This window comes from Uranotaenia lowii, chromosome 2, assembly GCF_029784155.1.
Source record: "Uranotaenia lowii strain MFRU-FL chromosome 2, ASM2978415v1, whole genome shotgun sequence".
Taxonomy (NCBI): domain Eukaryota; kingdom Metazoa; phylum Arthropoda; class Insecta; order Diptera; family Culicidae; genus Uranotaenia; species Uranotaenia lowii.
This window is the reverse complement of record NC_073692.1, coordinates 223,193,910-223,212,780: the sequence shown is the minus strand read 5'-3', so window position 1 is coordinate 223,212,780 and position 18,871 is coordinate 223,193,910. Positions and strand designations below refer to the sequence as shown.

At 38.3% G+C, this 18,871-nt stretch overlaps 1 protein-coding gene across 1 annotated transcript in view; it reads right to left on the bottom strand.

The window, feature by feature from the left end:
• Positions 1–9,876, bottom strand: part of LOC129742354 (putative gustatory receptor 28b) — a 46,567-nt gene extending 36,691 nt beyond the window's left edge. The window contains exons 1-2 of the mRNA XM_055734245.1: positions 9,281–9,876; positions 2,711–2,930 (exon numbers count right to left, since the gene is read on the bottom strand). Of these exons, the coding sequence (XP_055590220.1) occupies positions 2,711–2,930; positions 9,281–9,876 (816 nt within the window). The remainder of the gene's footprint in view (positions 1–2,710; positions 2,931–9,280) is intronic.
• Between the last annotated feature and the right edge of the window lie 8,995 nt (positions 9,877–18,871).

The following is an 18,871-nucleotide window of genomic DNA, read 5'->3' as shown; positions in this document are numbered from 1 at the left end:
GTCTTCAGATGAAAGTTGCATCATGAATCGAGCTATACAATAGTATTTTTTGCAAAATATTCGGTGGTGCAGACGGTACTTTTAGACGCCATTTAAAGTTTATTTACAACTTTTCATGTTGAAGGTCATTATTTAATTTTTTTCAACTATTCTATTTGGAAAGCTGATAAAATTTCAATGCATTTTGATGTGCTATTTTATAATTTCCGTTGAGAAACAACAGAGTTATGTAGCTTTGAAAAATGGTTATTTTTTATTTACAAAAAAATCTAACCGAAGCTAACTCAAAAAATAAAAATGTTAGAAATCTGAAAAAATACATGTGTTTTTAAGTCGCAAAAATGAACCAAAATTTCAATTTTGGGGAAAATCTGAAGACCCCCGGCGCAAACCCGTCAGATAATAAAAAAAAATCCCCAAAATTGACTAATTTGATAAAACTGACAAAATTGACAAAATTGACTAAATTAAGAAAACTGACCAAATTGACAAATTTGACAAAATTTTCAAATTTGAAAAAGTTGACAAAATCATGAAAATTGTTAAAATCGACAAAATTGACAAAATCTAGAAAATTGGTTAAATTGACAAAATTTATCAACTAAGAATGCTGACAAAATTATGAAAATTGAAAAAATTTACATTATTGACAAAATTGAAAAAATTACCAAATTAACAAAACTAACAAAATAGACAAAATCAACAAAACAGGATAAAAATCTCAAAATAACAAAATTAAAAATACTACGCTTTCAAAATTTTCAATACTTTTAATTTTCAAAATTTATTCTACCGATTTTCTGCATTTTGGTATCGTATTTTACTCTAGCAATTGAAATTTTGTTCCAATAATTTTATCTATGTATTTGATTCCTCTACTTGAGAGGTTGAATTATTTGAAATACATGGTCAGGCATCTTTTTTCAAATTGTATTCTTAATTTTGATACCCCTTCCATTTTGAAGATATCATATGCTGTAACTCCAAAAGGAGTAAATTGAGTTAGATTATAATGTCATAGAAACGGAATCATACATGATATTCCAGAATCTAGTCATTCAAAAATCTCCAACTAGTTGCAAATAAGGTTATTTATATGAAAATTATGATTATATAAAAATACTTTTATCCTAATAAAAACTTTGAATCTTTAATTCCTAAATTCATTTTGGATTTATTGCGTATGAAATTCATTAATCATAATTCATAATTCATTTTGTTTTATATGTACCCAAATATAATTTACAGGCTGAAAGAAAGGCTAAAATCCACTGTCAAGTGTATTAAATCGGGTTTTTTCCTGTACATTTGATTGCTGAAAAAATTGACTTTTTGCTCCCATATGATTTTTCGATGTCTTTTGAGTCGCCAAGCATCAGTCTTAAATATGAGCTGTGAAAATTTGTATTGAAAAATAAAATTTTGCGTATTATTTAATTATAATATTAACTATAATAATATATTATTTGAGATGAAATGTCTTTTAACCTTTTTTTCATACTCAAGCTTTTTTGCTACACCCATAGAAGAGGTTGCAAAAGTCCAATGCCTATTTAGCAAATCTCTGCTGCCGAAAATGTGCTGAAATGTGCACTTTGCCGTAGACGGTATGTTTGAAAAACCACTACTGGCACAAGGACTCGCGCTGCCAATCAAAATGATGCATGACCACTACATTCAAGCGATAATTAAGTTGACGGATCATGATATTTTGATTTAACTTTCAGTAGTTCATTCTAGTAAGCAGTGTTGTTTGTTCAAAGAAACCAAAATTTGTCGTTTGTGATTTTAGTTTTTTGGCGAAGATGTAGTTGGACGGACGTCAAAACTACTGTATTACTGGTTTTTTCAGCATCCAAAAAGTTTCCACAAAAGTTAAGATAAAGGTTATCGTATGATTGATTTGTCTCAATTAAACTAGTTTATAAATTTCACTTCACTATCTTATCATAACAAAGCCATAACTTGTACTCAAGTATCCCAAAAAGGTGCTTGCACCCATCGTTGAAAAGCCATATAAATTGTGAAAATTATGTCAGGCAAGAGAGCACCGAAAAACATCTTACCATTTCTGCTGCTGCTTCTCGATGCCAATCAGTTGCCGAACTGTCGCTAGACGTTTTCCGCGGAATTGAGTTTTCATTGCTGTTGCCACCCTCCAAAATGGGACGCGAATTCGCGCGAATAAGCTGCCACAATGAAGACGACGTTTGACTGTGGCTGCTGCTGCTACTACTGCAGGATGTTGGAATGAAGACCCGGCCGGATCTCGCTTGGGATGCCATTTTTCGTGGCCATTATCATTGCGGCTTCTCTCCCACAACTCGCTCGATGGGTCGACCATTTCCTTAACGAACGCATCATTGTTCGCATCGGCGAATCTTATCTTGGCGGTCGCTGACGAAGGTGCTGGTGGTGGTTTTGTTTCTCTCGTTGCTGCAAAAGCTGCTGATGCTTGTTGGGAAAATAGTTGGAAAATGTGGCTTCGCTTCGGGTTCTCCTTTGAGGATTCTGGGAATTGCGGCAGCATCGCCGTTTTGATCTGGCTGCTGGCACCGAAACACCACAGCTCATTAACTTCGAACTTTGCGGCGTTGGGAGGAAGTGGGCGGGGCGAAGCAGTTTGCGGTTGCAAAGATCCTACCGGGAGGACATTGTCAGACCCGGCCAAAGCAGCTGTGTTAACCGCACCCGAATCCAGCTCATTAATCCGAACCAGTAGCTGGTTGATGAGCTGAAAACGCATTTGGAGCAATTTCACGAATCCGACGAATTGCGTCTCGGCGACGATGCTAGTTAATAGGGTAATGTAGCACTGGGGCAAGCAGTACTCGGACGCCGGGTCAAAATCGCTGAGGTACATCACACAGTTAAACCACTCGAAGACCAGCACGGTTCCGCTGATCAGGAACATTTGGGAGAAAATTTGCCTGTAATAAGGAGGAGATTTGTGGGTAAATAGTTAACTAGTATGTTGGTGAATTCTGAATCTTGTGCTGGTGAACAACTTTATTATCTTGAAAATCATTAACCTAATCAATTTATGACTACCTGACTACCTGATGTATTATATGATGTATTATAGGATGGGGGCAATAATATCTCGAATAGTTACACTCTACTATAAGTTAAGTGGGCCTCTCTAGAGTAATCATTACAGAATTTTTCCAGCAATTTTTTGGCTAAACAAATTTTTACAATACCTGGCAATATATGGCCATTTGATCACAAATTGTTCAACAAAATCTGGACAAATCTGAACAGAGTTCGATGATAATTCGAAAAAAAATCTATAAGAAAGTGATTAAACGCCGCAAAATTTTTGATTTTTATATAGAAACACGTCAGCAGCGTTCAAATCTTTTTCAAACTCTCAAAAAAAAGAAAAAAAATTTGGATAAAACAAGCTCAGAAAATTTGAGCCTAATTTGGACCTTAATTTGCTTTATTTGTCCACTACACTACGATGCTACTCTACAATGCTACAATAAGTTACTCTACAATGCTACAATAAGTAATATTTATTATTATTTATTTATTGATACTTGCAAAGTAAGAAAAAATCCTTATCAATTACAATACATCAATAATACATTTCTCTTATTTATTTAATTAAGAAAATGTTCCAGAACTTTACAGCGAATAAAGAATTATTTTCTTCTCGTTTAAGAAAAAATGTAACGACTTTTACTTTTTTTTAAGACTTGTCATAATTATAAAAATGTTGAAATTGTCAGGTTATGAAAGAAAATTAACAAAAATTTCAAAATGTGAAGAAAGTGAGGAAAAACATTAAGAATCCTTCTAAATAGTAATTTCTCTCGGGCTTTAATGGGATAAAAATTAATAAAACCAGGAAATCTGGAATGCTCACTTTGTAAGCATAAATATGAGTTTGAATAATGCGAAATTAATCTTAGTTTTTCGATTATTTTTGAAATTTGCGTTGATTTATACACTTTACCCAGACAACCATTTGGTGGGTATTTCGAGTTTGCAACACACATATGCGTGCAAATATACATGTAAACATATCGTATATTATGCAGCAAAACCAGTATATACGTATAATTTTGGAGGCCATTAGCACATTAGCACACAAATTCTTAATTTGGATTGTATTGAATTACGATTTGCACGATTTGGCTTGCGAATTATTTACGACTACCCTGATTCTTTTTGGAATATACTATGACAGTTTACATCGTCATATAGATTATTGAGATTGTAATATTGTAGGTCTTCGCTCAATATGCGATTGGGAATATCTTTTAACAGTTACTTCATTTTCATAACAATATGGAAAGTTTGACGACTTATTTGGTCGTCTTCTGCGACTTAATTGCAGGGATCTCATTTTCCGTCAGTTGAATAAAAATAAGATTATTTCAAAGAAACGCGTTCTTTTGCTGTCAAATTCAAGTTTATATCGTACAATTTATAATTTGCCTGATTGCTGAATTTTTTCAATGTTCATGAAGTTATTGTAGTACCTGCACTCGATCCCCTGACGATACGATCTGCAGCTGATGAAGGTTCCTCGACACTATCTGGAATATATAAATTCAAGGGGATTTGCTTCAAAGGCATTAAACCAAAAGCAAGTCGTATATTTCTATAACTAAAATCTTTTAAATCGTAGAACACGTCATGGATGATCTAAAAATAGACCAACATTTTGAAGCCTCTTTAAATACGATTCCAATCATCGATGCAATCTTCCGAAAATCAATCATTTTCCATCAGCCATGTGTTACTGCATTCAGAGCCAAAAAATCGAAGCAGTCAATTTTTCCTTCTTCAACCAAATTATATAAACAATCATGCATGACAACGACGCTTCTGTATTTGAAAAATTCTCGCAAAACATGATATGGTGAAGAAGGACGCAGACTATCAGGAACGAACGTCTCGATGGTGATTGCCTTCCTTGATGGTTTTCAACTTTTTAGGATCACAACTGATGTGTATCAGTTCTGAGCGATGCGTAAAGGTTACAATATGATTTTTAATTTGTCGCTTTGCGTAGAAGAACAAAATCATTACTAAGTAACCGTAATGAACTGTCCAGCATGTGCTACGGCTTTTTTCATCATGTGGTCCTGGTCTGCAAATTATGAAAACATTAAGAATAGATTAAACAGTGTCAATTGGCAAGAAATTTTTAGGAATGAAGGAAATATCGAAACTGCTGCTGACGTCTTTTACAAAATTTTATTTGGAACTAGCTGATCCCGTACGAACTTCGTTTCGCTTTAATTCATTGGTACGTCAAAATGAGTTTAGAAAACGAATTCGAAACATTTTTTCGACAATTTTGGGGAAAAAATTCAACAGTGTCTAAAGTCGCTACTGTTACTATTACTTGAAATTAAAATTAAACGGTTGATTGGCTTTTTATTAAAATTTATGTGAGAGTGTTTTCTTCTCGATCGGTTGCAAAATCTAGACATTATGGCAGAAACATGTACTATTTGTTTATGTGCACGACTCTTTTGCTTGACCTTCACACTTAAATTGGTGTCAATTAACTGCCTCCAACAAAATTATTGCACAAAACACTGAACTTTCAATGAAACCCTCTTTTTCTGTCCCATGGCCCGAAATTCGATAATTGAAACCAATTTTACGTTCTTCAAAACTCCCTTTTGCCATATTTTCTTTTCAATTTATATGTAAAATAACGTCAGGAACTGACTACAAGGAGGTTCCTATAAATCGACTTGGGAGGTACGAACTGATCCAACAAAGGACTCAACACTTCTGGAATCGTTGGACCAACGAATATCTGGTGGAATTACATCGCTTTACGACTACGGACCCGAAAAAGGTTACCCTGAAGGTTGGTCAAATAGTTATTCTTCGTGACCAATTGCTGCCGCCTGTACGATGGCCGTTGGCCCGCATTGAAACACTTCATCCTGGAGAAGACGGAATCACGCGAGTTGTGACGGTTCGCACGGCAGCTGGAAACTTCAAGCGTTCGGTAGCCATGATATGTCCGCTACCATTCGAAGAAGAATTTTTATCGAACGACGATGCAACCAACTTCAAGGATAAAATTAATGAATGAATTTATACAGTGATAGTTGTAAGAATGAATTGAAATGTAACATTTCAGGTGGCCGGTTCTATGTAACGTACACAATTTGAATTAGCGCACAACATTTTAGAATTAAGTTTAGAATCCATCTCTTCAACTGCAATTTTAGCTCCTGTCATGAAAATTCAGTTTTTCCCGCCTACAATGATAGAGCATTTTTGATTCCTTTTTCTCTTCTCTACCAACCGTCGAACAAACCGGTCACCTAGCCACGTTTATAATATAAAGTGAATTTAGAATAAATTGTAGTCTAAAGTTTTCCTAAATAAAGTATCATTTATTGGACTAAATCCAAGTGTAGTGAGGTTTCTTTAAGTTGTGACCGTGATCTATTTCCTGACGATACACTATGCGTTCTTCGTTCTCGGCATCTTCTAGCGTATACTTAGAGCCCTTAGTACAACGACTTTACTCGTCAACGAAGGTTTCAGGATTCCGACGATTGACTTAGCACCAGCTCCGCTTGTCAAAGCTGTTCCACAGCACCCAGCCTTAGTAGTCTCTCGATGCCACAAGGATATTTGCTCCCATGAAGAAAACGGCATCCTTATATCAAGATTTCAAGAACGTGGATTTTGAAGCTATATCTCTCGTTTTTGAGTCCATCGAATGGGAAGTTGAGCTCGACCTCATGATCCAAACGCAGCTCTCTGGGTCACTAAAGAACTGCGGCGACTGAAGACGGCCAAGAAACGTGCACTCCGAAATTACTACAAGCACAAATCCCCTTATAATAAGGGAGAATACCGCAAATTAAACTCTGCTTTTAAAAAGTCAGTAAATTAAATAAATATAAATAATCTAAACCGGTTACAAAGGAATTTCAAAACCAGTCCGAAATCTTTTTGGAAGCACGTAAAAAATCAACGGAAAGAACCAGGGCTTCCGTCTTAGATGTTCCTTGAAAGTGACACAGCGAATTCTGATCCAAAAATTTTTGTTTAAAGCACGTGGTCGATACGAGATATTTGGATGCACTAATGAGCCTACATGTTGGATTGAAAAGTACTACAAACCTGTTAGGAATATATTGCCTAAAAATGTAGTGGCTTTCAAAGTGCTCTTTACCGCTGCTGGGGGGCTTTGAGGGTCTACAAAAACAAACACTAAACTGAACAGTGAACAATGAGTTGAATTCTTCTTTTGAGTAACTATTTGGACTGAGTGCTGAAAAACTGATGAACCGATTTCTATAAATTCCAGCTTTTAAAAGCATACAATTTTCATATTTTGGAAATCCTCATCGAGAAAGAAAAATTAATTAGATTCCGAGATATAAGGCCAAAGCTGCGATTTCCAAGCTTCAATAGTTTTCGAGGAATTTCAATAAATATTATCTCATAAAATGAAACAAAAAAATAGCCATGCTTAAAAGTGGAAGGAAATTTCAATACAGTAGTTTTTTCCACTAAGTCAAAACATGTAACAATTTTCTCAAAAACACTAAGAAATTTGCTTGGGTTGATAACATGTATTTGACATTTATATTTGCTTCACTAAATTTCCTGAATCTTTGGCAATTTTTATTTAAAAAATCTTGAAATTTGGAATAAAGATGTAAAAATCTTTGATCTAACACCAGGCCAAGTTTCGTCAGAATCAATGAACGTGATCAAAAATGGTACTGGTTAGAGAATTCATTCTTTTTTGGACGGATGTTTGTATGGAAAACATCGTAAATCATGTTTACTTGGTTGATTGAAAATTGATAACAAAGAATGTTGTCAATTGACAAAAATTTCATTCTTGCTTTGTTTTGGAAGAGAAAATGTTTCGACAGAATTCAAAATCAGAAGAACAGAGTTTCAGAAATGACCTGCTAATTATACTGATGAACCAATTTGATACACAATTAAAGCGAGTATTCTATTCGCTCTTGTGTTTAAATACCAGCTCTGCTGGAACAATTGCTATTTTTAAACAAAGCAGGAATGAAGTTCCTATAAATTGACAACATTCTTTGTGATCAATTTTGATTTTACGAAAGAAAAAACCAAGAACACATGGATTACGATGTTTTCCATACAAACATCCGTCCAAAAATGAATAAAATCGTCTGCGGGGCGATAATGAACCTCATTTTCTACCCGGTACCATTTTTGATCACGTTCATCGATTTTGACAAATTTTGGCCTAGTATTAGATCAAACATTTTTACATCTTTTTTTTCCAATTTTCATGATTTTTCAATGAAAATTGTCAAAGATTCAGGAAATTTAATAAAGCAACTCCAAATTTCCCTTTTTTTTTAAGGGAAAAGCTGTATCTTTGTAACCAGCCAGTAAAGGTAATTTTAATTGAAAAACATTGAAACAGTTTTTTTCTTTTTATGCTACCACCTTTTGTAAAATATGATTTTTTACGATATTTTAATGAAATTTCAACCCCACAGTGAGAATGATTCACCAAATTCAATTCTTCCTATACTATGATAAGTACACCGTGGTTCGTTAAATTATTCAAAAATGCAAAAATTACTTCTGGTAAAGTAATCGTAACTTTATAAATTTTCAAACAGCTTTTATAAATAACCACTTGAAAACATTGTTTTGAATTGGAATTCAAGTACAAAAGAAATTGTCGATCAAACGCAAACACGAAGTTGTGATGATCGATGGCAAATTTGTTCACCTTTAATGTAAAAAAAAACAAATTAATGCTATGCAGTCAGATATATTTGAATTTTAGTAGAAGTACTTTTTTAATTTTCCAAAATTTCGTTTTTGAAGCTTAACTCAAAACTGTTCTACTGAGATTTTTTTGAATTTCATTTTCCGTTTCAGCGCCCAATTCATATTAAAAATAAAGTTCCGTCAAAAAAGTTTTGTTTTTTGAAATTTTGTAAACTAGTTTAATTTTATTTTATTTTTTTTTCCGGGATTTCAAGCATCTATGGCTTATTCATCCCATTTTAATTTTATTCTCATCTTTATCTGTCCATCGATAATTTTCAAATCTTGAAATGTTCGCATCATGAGAACTTAACATTCACCGATGATTATTTTTTTTTTTTTTGCAATAATTCGGTTAAATAAACTGCTTGAAGCGCGTTTTCTCCAAAATATCATTTGGGCACTTATTTCCCTCTGATTCTCCATTAAATATTTATTTCTTCAAAAATAAAGAACATGATTCCAATGATCGCTTCGGCCAATCGTTTCAGACTACCCAACTAACCTTTTCCAGTACGAGTTGTTCACCCAAATTCTTAGCTTCCGGCGGAATATACTGTCAATTTGCACACAATCCTCCCAGCATCGGATGAGAATCCTTTGGTTGGCAACGTTTCCCGCAATCAAAATCCAGTACAGAACCAGCACCGAATAGCGATTATAAACGTCAATCACGACGGATACAAAGTTCCCCTCGCTGCCCGAGCTACCGGAAGTGGACCAATTTCCCGCAGCGCTTCCGTTTTCCTGATGCTTGGCAGCACCATTTCCACCATGCTGACCGGCGGCTTTCGACGTTCCGGTAAAATCATCGTAGTAATTGTTGTACAAATGGAAGGCCCCGTAGAGTAGGATGGCCGCCAGAGATTGGCCGATGCCCAGTGGGGAAATTCGCACCCGTTTTCCATCCGGAGATCGTCCCTTTTGAGTTTCCATCCGGTAAGGGGCCAACGAAAACAGCTTGCTCAGTAAAAATAGTGGACGGAGGTGTCTGAGGAGGAACTGGTTTTCGTCCTGGACGTCTAAAAGTTCATCTGCCTTCGCGGCTTCTGGCGTTGGTTTGGCGCGTTTTCGTTTTAATGGATTTTGGTAAATTTTCATGTTGAACCAACTGTCGGAGACGGATTACCAGCAAGGGAGCGAGCCAGCAAGTGAACTAGAGAACACTGTTTGGGACAAGAGAGACTCCAGACGGAATACATAATCGTGATTGGTAATATGCCGTGAGGCCGATGACGGGGATAAAAATCTCAATTTTGTCTGAACGCATTTACGGGGTGCTTCAATCAAATGAAGTTTTTTGGAAGAGGCGTAATCTTCCGGTAAAAATTTTGATGATTTCTAAGAGAGTCTTCGAAATTTTTTATACATGAAATGGTCTTAATTTTTAGTTAAATCACATACATATGTAGTTCACCTATTTTTTAGATTTTTTAAGCACTTCTTGTCATTCGAAAGAGGTCGCAGTAATCTTACTAGAGGAATTAAATAATGTTGCAGTGGTGATCCTGGGGGCTTAGGACTTCTCCTTAGCGAGGCCCAATTCCAATCTTCACCAAGGTTTCTATTTCCATAATCTATTTAAAATTTAACATTTTTCCGTGTAAATTAATTTTTGCGATCTGTATCCTAAGAACAACTCTTTTGTTTTCCCCATCAAAGGCTTGGAAAAAAATTTAATTTATGATTCGTGTCCATTTTTCATGAAACAGGCGAACGTTTTCTGTGATCCAATTAAACTACAACGAACAGACTAGCGTTTAATGGGGCCCATAAAATGAGGAAAAAGAGAGTTTGGAAAAAAGGGGGAATCCAACACTGAAACGGAAAATCAGCCGCTTACACTCCGGCTGGCTGACTGTATCGGGCAAAGGCGTCTGGAAAAGTCCGGACGGGTAAATCTGGATTAATATTCATTTAGATTCGGGTAAGCCCATTTTTCACTTAGCACCGTGCCATTTATCGTTGATTCGACGGCACTTGGCAGGGCTATCCTATAGAAGGTCGTGAGGTGGGAGGCTGACCGTCGCAGCTGAGTTATTGATAAAAGAGGAAAAGTTTCAGGACTATTTTGGCGTTGGATGATGAGTTTCTACTTGCTAGAAGGACGCGCGCGTTGGTTCGAAAATTTCAAAAAGGGCTATTTTTTTCAACTATAAATCATACTGACTCAGAGGTCGTCATGCTGCACATGGGTTTTTGAATGATCAGCAAATGAATTAAAAACGCAGAATCAATGTGTATTTTTTATTCGTGTTAAATTGTGTTGTGTGTTTTATAATGACCTGAAGACTGATTAACTGAACAATTTTTTACAATGAGATGTGGTTAAGTTTCAAACTAAAACGATAAGCAAACAAATTAATTATATTTGTTTCGGATGCGCGACATTTTTTATAGCAGTTTTCTGTTATTGAATTTATTGGCAATTTTTTTTGAAGGATAATTCAATTTGTTCCTTAATAGTGCTATCAATAAAGTAGGTACCGGTTTAATAAACCTAACTGCAAATTATATCTATCCTGTTGAGTGCAACAAATTTGTACAATATTATAATATTATATGGAATAAATATGTACATAGTTGAATATAAGATGAATAAGAAAAGAAAGTTTCAGTACCTAGCGGAGTGTGGAATATTTTGGGTAATTTGAAAAAAAGGTAACTGGTAGGTATGGCTTTCAATGTTTCTTACGTATCATTTGGTAAAGCATTTACAGGGTGACAAAAAAGTCCGGTCACACTTTTTTGGGGTCGTCTGTCCATGAGCTAGATGTAGAGGTGTGGATGAACTCGGTTTGCCGTGGTATAGGTGATCGAAAAAACGTAAACATTGTGTGTATTACAGTGATGACGTCATAACATCATCGGGGCTGCAGTGCGTAATACAGTTTACTAGAAAAGTTGTCAAATTAACATGATTAAAGTACTATAATACTGAAAATAGTGAACGCTCGTATAAAAGGTGAAACATATCTAGAGTTAGTTTTGATTACGTCGTATGAACCAATATAAACAAAAAAGAGTTATTGGTTGCAAACTATTGATAGACATGTATTCTATGTTAGGTAAAAACTTGGTTTCATTTGATCAATGAAAAACTTTAATAAAATTATTTGAATTTTGGACGTATAATCGCTTTCCCTTTTTCTAGTGCAATTTGGTTTAAACGACATTTTGCGCAGCACTGGATTGCCGTGATGCAAAAGGATGCCAAACAACAGTTCGTCGTGTTGGTTTTTGTGTCCTTATGCATTTTGGTAGAAAATGCATTGCCAAATGATAAAAAGTGTGTTTCTTTAAACGGGAATCGTTTAAGTAGGCTGTTCTGACTATACTGCAGTGATATAAATTATCAACTTTCTCCTGTGTAAGTTCAATTAATGTTACTTTTATTTCTAACATTAATTCCAGCCTGATAATTTTTTCTCCGTACAGAGGCAGCTAACTTCTGTAGGGAATATATCACCTGCGTGGATCCAGTAACACTCCAGGGATTGAAACGTAAGTACTCTTTCTTTTGCTCTTTCTCGCGACACTTGACGAAATACCATCTGAAGAGTTTCCTCAAATTTAATGGAATTAATTGAGTCATACCCAGGAGGAATCTTATCCCGTTAGAACTTTAGTTTTTCAAGCAAGTTTGTTGAAATTAGCGACGGTTCGAACAAAACAAATCATGTTTTAAGATAAAATTTGTGAATTAGCGATTCGACGTATGCGCCTAAAAAGTATTGCTAAAGGTCGTAAGTACGTTTTCACCCGAACATCTAAATTTAGGCCTGTATTGAGTATCCTGGGATATTTCTCATCTATTCTTGTATCGCATGTCAACTTTTCAGACAACTCTGAGTTACATTAGAAATACCAGAATTGAAAATGTATTACAGAACTTTAGCAGCGATTTTCTCGAAATAAGTCAGGTGGCTCATACGACCTAATCAAAACAAACTCTAGATATATCCTTGTTGAGTGAATTTCCCATCTCAAAATGAGTATTGAATGGCTTTTTTCACCGTGATTCGGTTGTTACAGAACGCGTTTTTTTTTACCGTGGATTGTTCCGTCGTCGTGGAATAACCATCTTAGAAGATCCTTTATTGTAATCGAGGGCGATGACTTCAACTGATCCACAAGTGGCAAAGCTGAGAGAAAAAACGAAACATAAAGAATATTGCGATTATGGCCCAAGTTAGAAATACTTACCAGATTTTATAAGAACCCTCCTTGCGTTTTCCATATAAACATTGACAAACTCCGTCAATTCGAAATGCTGGGAGCACACCTGTGAGCACACGTATATGCCGGATCCATCCTTACGGCCACAGAACGCGAGCCATTTTTTGCGTACCGCGGGTTCCTTCAGTAGCTGATGAAAACTCACTGCTCTTTTTGGCTTCTTGGCGTCGACTTGCAAAATTTTGCAGGATTTTATGCAGCACTTGGTCATTTTTTCATTAGGGGCCGTTCAAATATTACGTTACGCAATTTTCGGTCAATCTAAACCTCCCCACCCCCCTACGTAACACATTCGTCTCAGATTTTCTAACCTAAATCCACAAAGCGTAACAAACTCTTACACCCCCTCCCCCCCCTTAACGCGTTACGTAATATTTGAATGGCCCCTTAAACAAAAGTTATCTAAATCAAAAACTCTTACGTAATTGCAACCCAAACAACTCTTATGACGTCATTGATGCGAATCAGACCGCATTGCACGCACACCAGTCTGAAGATACTGATGTATTTGTGACAGCATCAAAATATCTCCGCACCTTATGTAAAGCTCATGGGTCGCCTGTAGCCTACACGTTGCATCTCTCTGGTGCCTTCTATATGTCAAATGAAAGGGCTAACCTTGCTGCCCAATGTGGCAGAGTTTCGTTTCTGTGCAGTTTATTTACATTGAGTTGTGAACCATGGCAGAGTTAAGGGCAGCTGTTATCGCTGCTCGGTTTGGCGCGCAGATGACGAACTTATTGTTTCGGACGAGAAGCTGTTCGTTTTGGAGCAAACAGTCAATCGCCAAAATGATCGAGTTTGGAGTGTGAGCCTCCAGCATGCTCCTGCGGACGAGTTGAACGTTTCCCGGTTCCAAAATAAGACGTCAGTCTTGCTTCCTGACAGATGGCGCAGCATCCCACACCACAAATGTTGTTCAGGCGTGGTGTGAGAAAAACTTGACCGATTTCATTTCGAAGAATGAATGGCCTCCGTCGTCTCCGGATCTGAATCCACTGGATTATTTCGTGTGGGGATACATGATGTCGAAGCTAAACGACTATAAAACAGCAAATTTGCAGCAATTCAAGCGAGTTATCACGAAAATCTGGGACGAGATGCCGATGAAGCAGGTGCGCGCCGCTTGCGACGACTTCCCGAGACGCCTGAAGCTGGTTCGATCAGATAAAGGTGGTGTAATTCCGAGATATCGTCTGTGAAGTATCTTTATGAGTTACTGAATAAAGCTATGATAGCCAGATTCAGATTTTCTTCTTATTCTTTGAGATATTGAGATTTTCCTGTGTGACCGGACTTTTTTGTCACCCTGTATAATTCAATAAATTTATTTCTTCGCGTGATGATAGTTTGAAAAAAGATTTTCTTATTTCACCTCCCATTGGTTGGCGCACACTTTATTCAGTCATGATATTGATCAGTGTTAAAAACTTATATTTCCTTTTATCTGTATTTCAGGTGGCTACAACCTCCTCCTTTGGCCTTCCCATGCCGTTCGGGGGAATATGACCCGAAGCGAAATTTAAATCCGTCATAACTCTTTCGAAAAAAATCGTAAAAATATGAAATTTTGAACATTCTACTGATCCCTTGAGATACATAATCTGTAGAAAAAGCAACTTCCGGTGACTACCGGAAGTGCCCCAACTGGCATCCCAAAAAATATGTCAACCGATTTTCATGATTTTACATTCATAAGTTTGGAAATTTATTCTAGTTTCTGAATCTATAAAATTTCAGTTCATGTAACCTATCCGAACATCTGGATTCTGCTCCGAACGGAAAAAAACCCCTGAAAATGATGTCTTCTCAGAATTCCCATATCTTCTAATAGCTTTGGCGTATTGAAATTGTTTTATAAGTTTTGAAATTGTGAATAATATATCTGTTGATACTTACGGTTTTGGCGGATCCATATTGCTGCCGATTGCAGTAGAACCAAAAAATTGATTTCTTTGGTTCCTCTTGCTATTTCCAATTCGCAATCGAGATCAATAGATCAATGATTGCTGATGACAGATGATGATGATAAACGCGGTGCAAATGTTTACATCATCACATGGTTAGGCGAGAATACTCGAATTGGGTTTATGGTAACACAACAGTGTTGCCAGATATTCTGGGTTAGAATATAAAAGTACTCATTGAGAAATGAGTACTTTCCCGGTTAGGGAATATAAGAAGTGGAAAGTGACAATTAGCCATCACTAATTAATATAGTTGTATTCTACTCTCCTCACAGGCGAAACATAAATAAAGATAACTCTATTCCACCACTGAAACCTGCGTTTTCTACAGGTTATGGGCCCAGATACGTCTGGATTTTGGAAACACAAGTTAGTGAGAGGGGTACTCTCAAGTTCAATAATACTTGCGGTTAGCAAGTTCTTCAGCAACCAACGCAGAAGGACCAGCCAGGTCGAGGGGCCAGCCACTAGACAGAGGACCACCGCAGAGGGCCAGTCAGCTGATAGAGGACCGCCAGCGCAGAGACCAGCCTGCGAGATGTCTCAGGCCCGCCAGGTGGTTCCGTCAGAGGTCGAGTCCAGGGAAGTTGGTGGACCGAGAGGGTTACTCTCGATGCTGTCACGAGTCACGCTGCGGTTAGCAAGCGTGAGGTCACGTTCGACGGCTGGGACGAGTCTCAGGATCCGCAACCGGGCCGCGCAGAGATGGACAGGTCCAGCTGTAGCAACACCCCTGATTAATTGGTTACTCCCGTACTTTTGTTGTGCGCTATGGTCAGCAGTTATGAGCTTATCCATGCGCAGAGGACCATAAGCGCAGAGGATCGTCAGCGCAGAGGCCACGAGATGCTCCAGGTCAGCCAGAAGGTGCCACTGGTGTTTGAAGCCGGGAAGTTGGGCTCCTAGAGGGTTACACTCGATGCCGACACGAGCCGCGCTGCGGTTAGCAGCATGGTTTCATTCCCGACGGCCGGGAGGAGGACTCTCGGGATCTGTAATCAAGATTGGTCAGGTCCGAATGCTCCAGATGAAGTATTAGCCAGGATTGGAGGTTCGAAGAAGCTGCTTGTCGAGTAGGTTACTCTCGAGATGTGGAGCTATGCTGCCGTCAGCACGCTGGATCTCATCCAAGCCAGCAGTTTAATTTTCTGTGGCTTTGGAGGCGGTTAGTTGCCAGCAACTCTGAGCAAGATTTGACGATTCTGGCTGAAAGTTGCCTCCTGCTTTTTCGGAGAGATAATAACGTGAGAGCAACAAGAGGAAAGTCCATGAAGCTGCAAGTTGAGAGGATTATTCTCGTGCTATTTAGCTGCGCTGTGGTTAGCATGCGCGAGTTTGTCTTCGATGTTTGGAAGGTGTTCCGGGTGCTGCGGAGGAGGTGATTCAGGCGAAGGTTAGTTGCCGGCCATTTCACCCACCTCTTAAGTTTTGCTGCATTTGAGACGAGTTCTGCGAAATCCATCGAAGTCTGGCTAGTTCTCAGAGCCACTGAGAGAGGACTCTGTTAGCTACAAGAGTTTGCTTTTCTGGGGTTACCAGCAAGCAACATGAACGACATTCTGTTCGATCGCGTGCTGAGGTTATCAGCCCCCGGAATCAACGAATCATCGGTTCCGGTGCTAGTCAGCGCATGACGCTAGTCGAGAGCGACTACGAGAGTAGCGATGATGCAGATGACGATGATGATCAAGATTTCGTCAATCCAGTACCGACTCTGAGACGCAGTCAGCGAATCAGAGATGCCACTAAGCGCTACGTGGCTAACGTAGCAGCTTGTATTAATGAGGAAGTACCTCAAATCATCAGTGGACTGAAGCGCCGTACAAATGGATCTTCTTGTAGACCGCCTTGTAGTATCGCCAAATGGATGGCAGCGCTGGAGAAGTTCGCGGCATGGGAAGCGGTTAGCTTAACTCAGGTTACAAGAAACCCATTCTGTTTCTGACAATTCATGTTCGATGGACGCAGCAGAACGATGGTGAGTTGAATAATACTTGCGGTTAGCAAGTTCTTCAGCAACCAGCGAAGAAGGACCAGCCAGGTCGAGGGGCCAGCCACTAGACAGAGGACCACCGCAGAGGGCCAGTCAGCTGATGGAGGACCGCCAGCGCAGAGACCAGCCTGCGAGATGTCCCAGGCCCGCCAGGTGGTTCCGTCAGAGGTCGAGTCCAGGGAAGTTGGCATCGCAGCAGAACGATGGTGAGGTTATCACCGAGCAGCCGTTCAATGATTCGATCGGTTGTTTTCAGTCATTTTCGAGGCCGAACATCAGCGCTGCTGTTAGCGCAGTTAGCAACTGTCACGCAACCCCGGATGAGAGTGAGATTTGAGAAGCGGTTAGCTTATCCCAGGTTATCACCGAAAAACCGTTCAAGGGATTGATCGGTTGTCTACAATATCTGGCGACATCTTCGAGACCAGATATCTGTGCTGCGGTTAGCGCACTAACTAAATACCAGGCCAGCCCGACAGAAAGCCACTAGCAAGGCCTGCAGCGTATTCTGCGATACCATCGACGTATGACCGTTATGGCGTTGGTATTCCGCAGAAACGCAACATCGAAACCACTCATCGGATATACTGATGCAGATTTTGCCAACGACTACGGTGATCGAAGATCTGTATCAGGTTACGCTTTCATGATCTTCGGGAATCTTACTTCGAGGTCAACAGAACGTCAGCAGACGCACAGTGGTTCAAATCCCCAAAAAGCTGGAAAAAAGTCCATTTTCCAAGGCAGCGACAACCAAATTTTTTATGTTGGAATCGAATTTTCAATATTCAAGAATCATTATGATGTAATTAGATATTTTCTAGGACTTTTATACACCTTCCATGAAACAAACAAAAACGTAACTGAAACACAAAACTTTAAAGTAGGATTTTTTATTGTTTACTCCAAACAATTATAAAATGAATCTATATTTTTAAAAATTCATAAATGTTTATACCCAAGTGATAAATTATAATCTATTTTACAGTTTTAAGATGAAAAACATTTTCAATATCATGAACTAATAAAGTTTTGCTTGAATGAGTACCCAAAATTTGAGGATAAAAAATTTTCGATTTACTTTATTTATTTTTCTGAATCAAAAATATAGCTTGTGCTGCCGATCGCCGTGGTAAATTATATACTGTTGAATGCCTTGGATGTTGGATGACAGCCTCATCAAAAACATATTTTCAAATCAGCTGCTAGTTTTTGCTATATTTTGAATACGATGTTTTAAAGTGGAACGCCATTTAGTTAAAAAATGAATGTGGTTAGCACTCGTTTCACGTTAATGGAGGACAACATCCCTTGCATCCAGTATCTGGAAGAGGCGCGAACCCATCAGCGGATGAAGCATCTGGACGTTAAGTAAAGGGTGATACGGCCAAAATTTGGTCAATATCAACTTGACGTATTTCTTTCTATGTTGCATTTAAAAACCTGAACCTGTGTGTGCAGAATGTTGCTCCTATTTTGATTTTGGAATTCACTCTTCAGTTGTCGGAATTCCGTCCAAGGAAGAAGAGCAGCGTATCAAAATTTTGCTAGCGCATCGCGAAAATCCGAGCTACTCGCACGCAAAGCTGGCAAAATCGCTAAAAGTTGCCAAATCAACCGTTACAAATGTAATTAAAGTGTTTGGAGAATGTTCGTCGACAGCCAGGAAGTCTGGATCGGGGGGAAATCGAAAACCGGAAGCCGCTGAAACGACAAAGAGAGTTGCCGGTAGTTTCAAGCGAAACCAATAAGCTGGGTGTATCGTCTACAACCGTGCATCGAGCCAAAAAACGAGCCGGACTATCGACTTACAAGAAGGTAGTGACTCCAAATCGCGATGATAAACAAAATACGACGGCCAAAGCGCGATCCCGGAGGCTGTAGGTACACGACGATG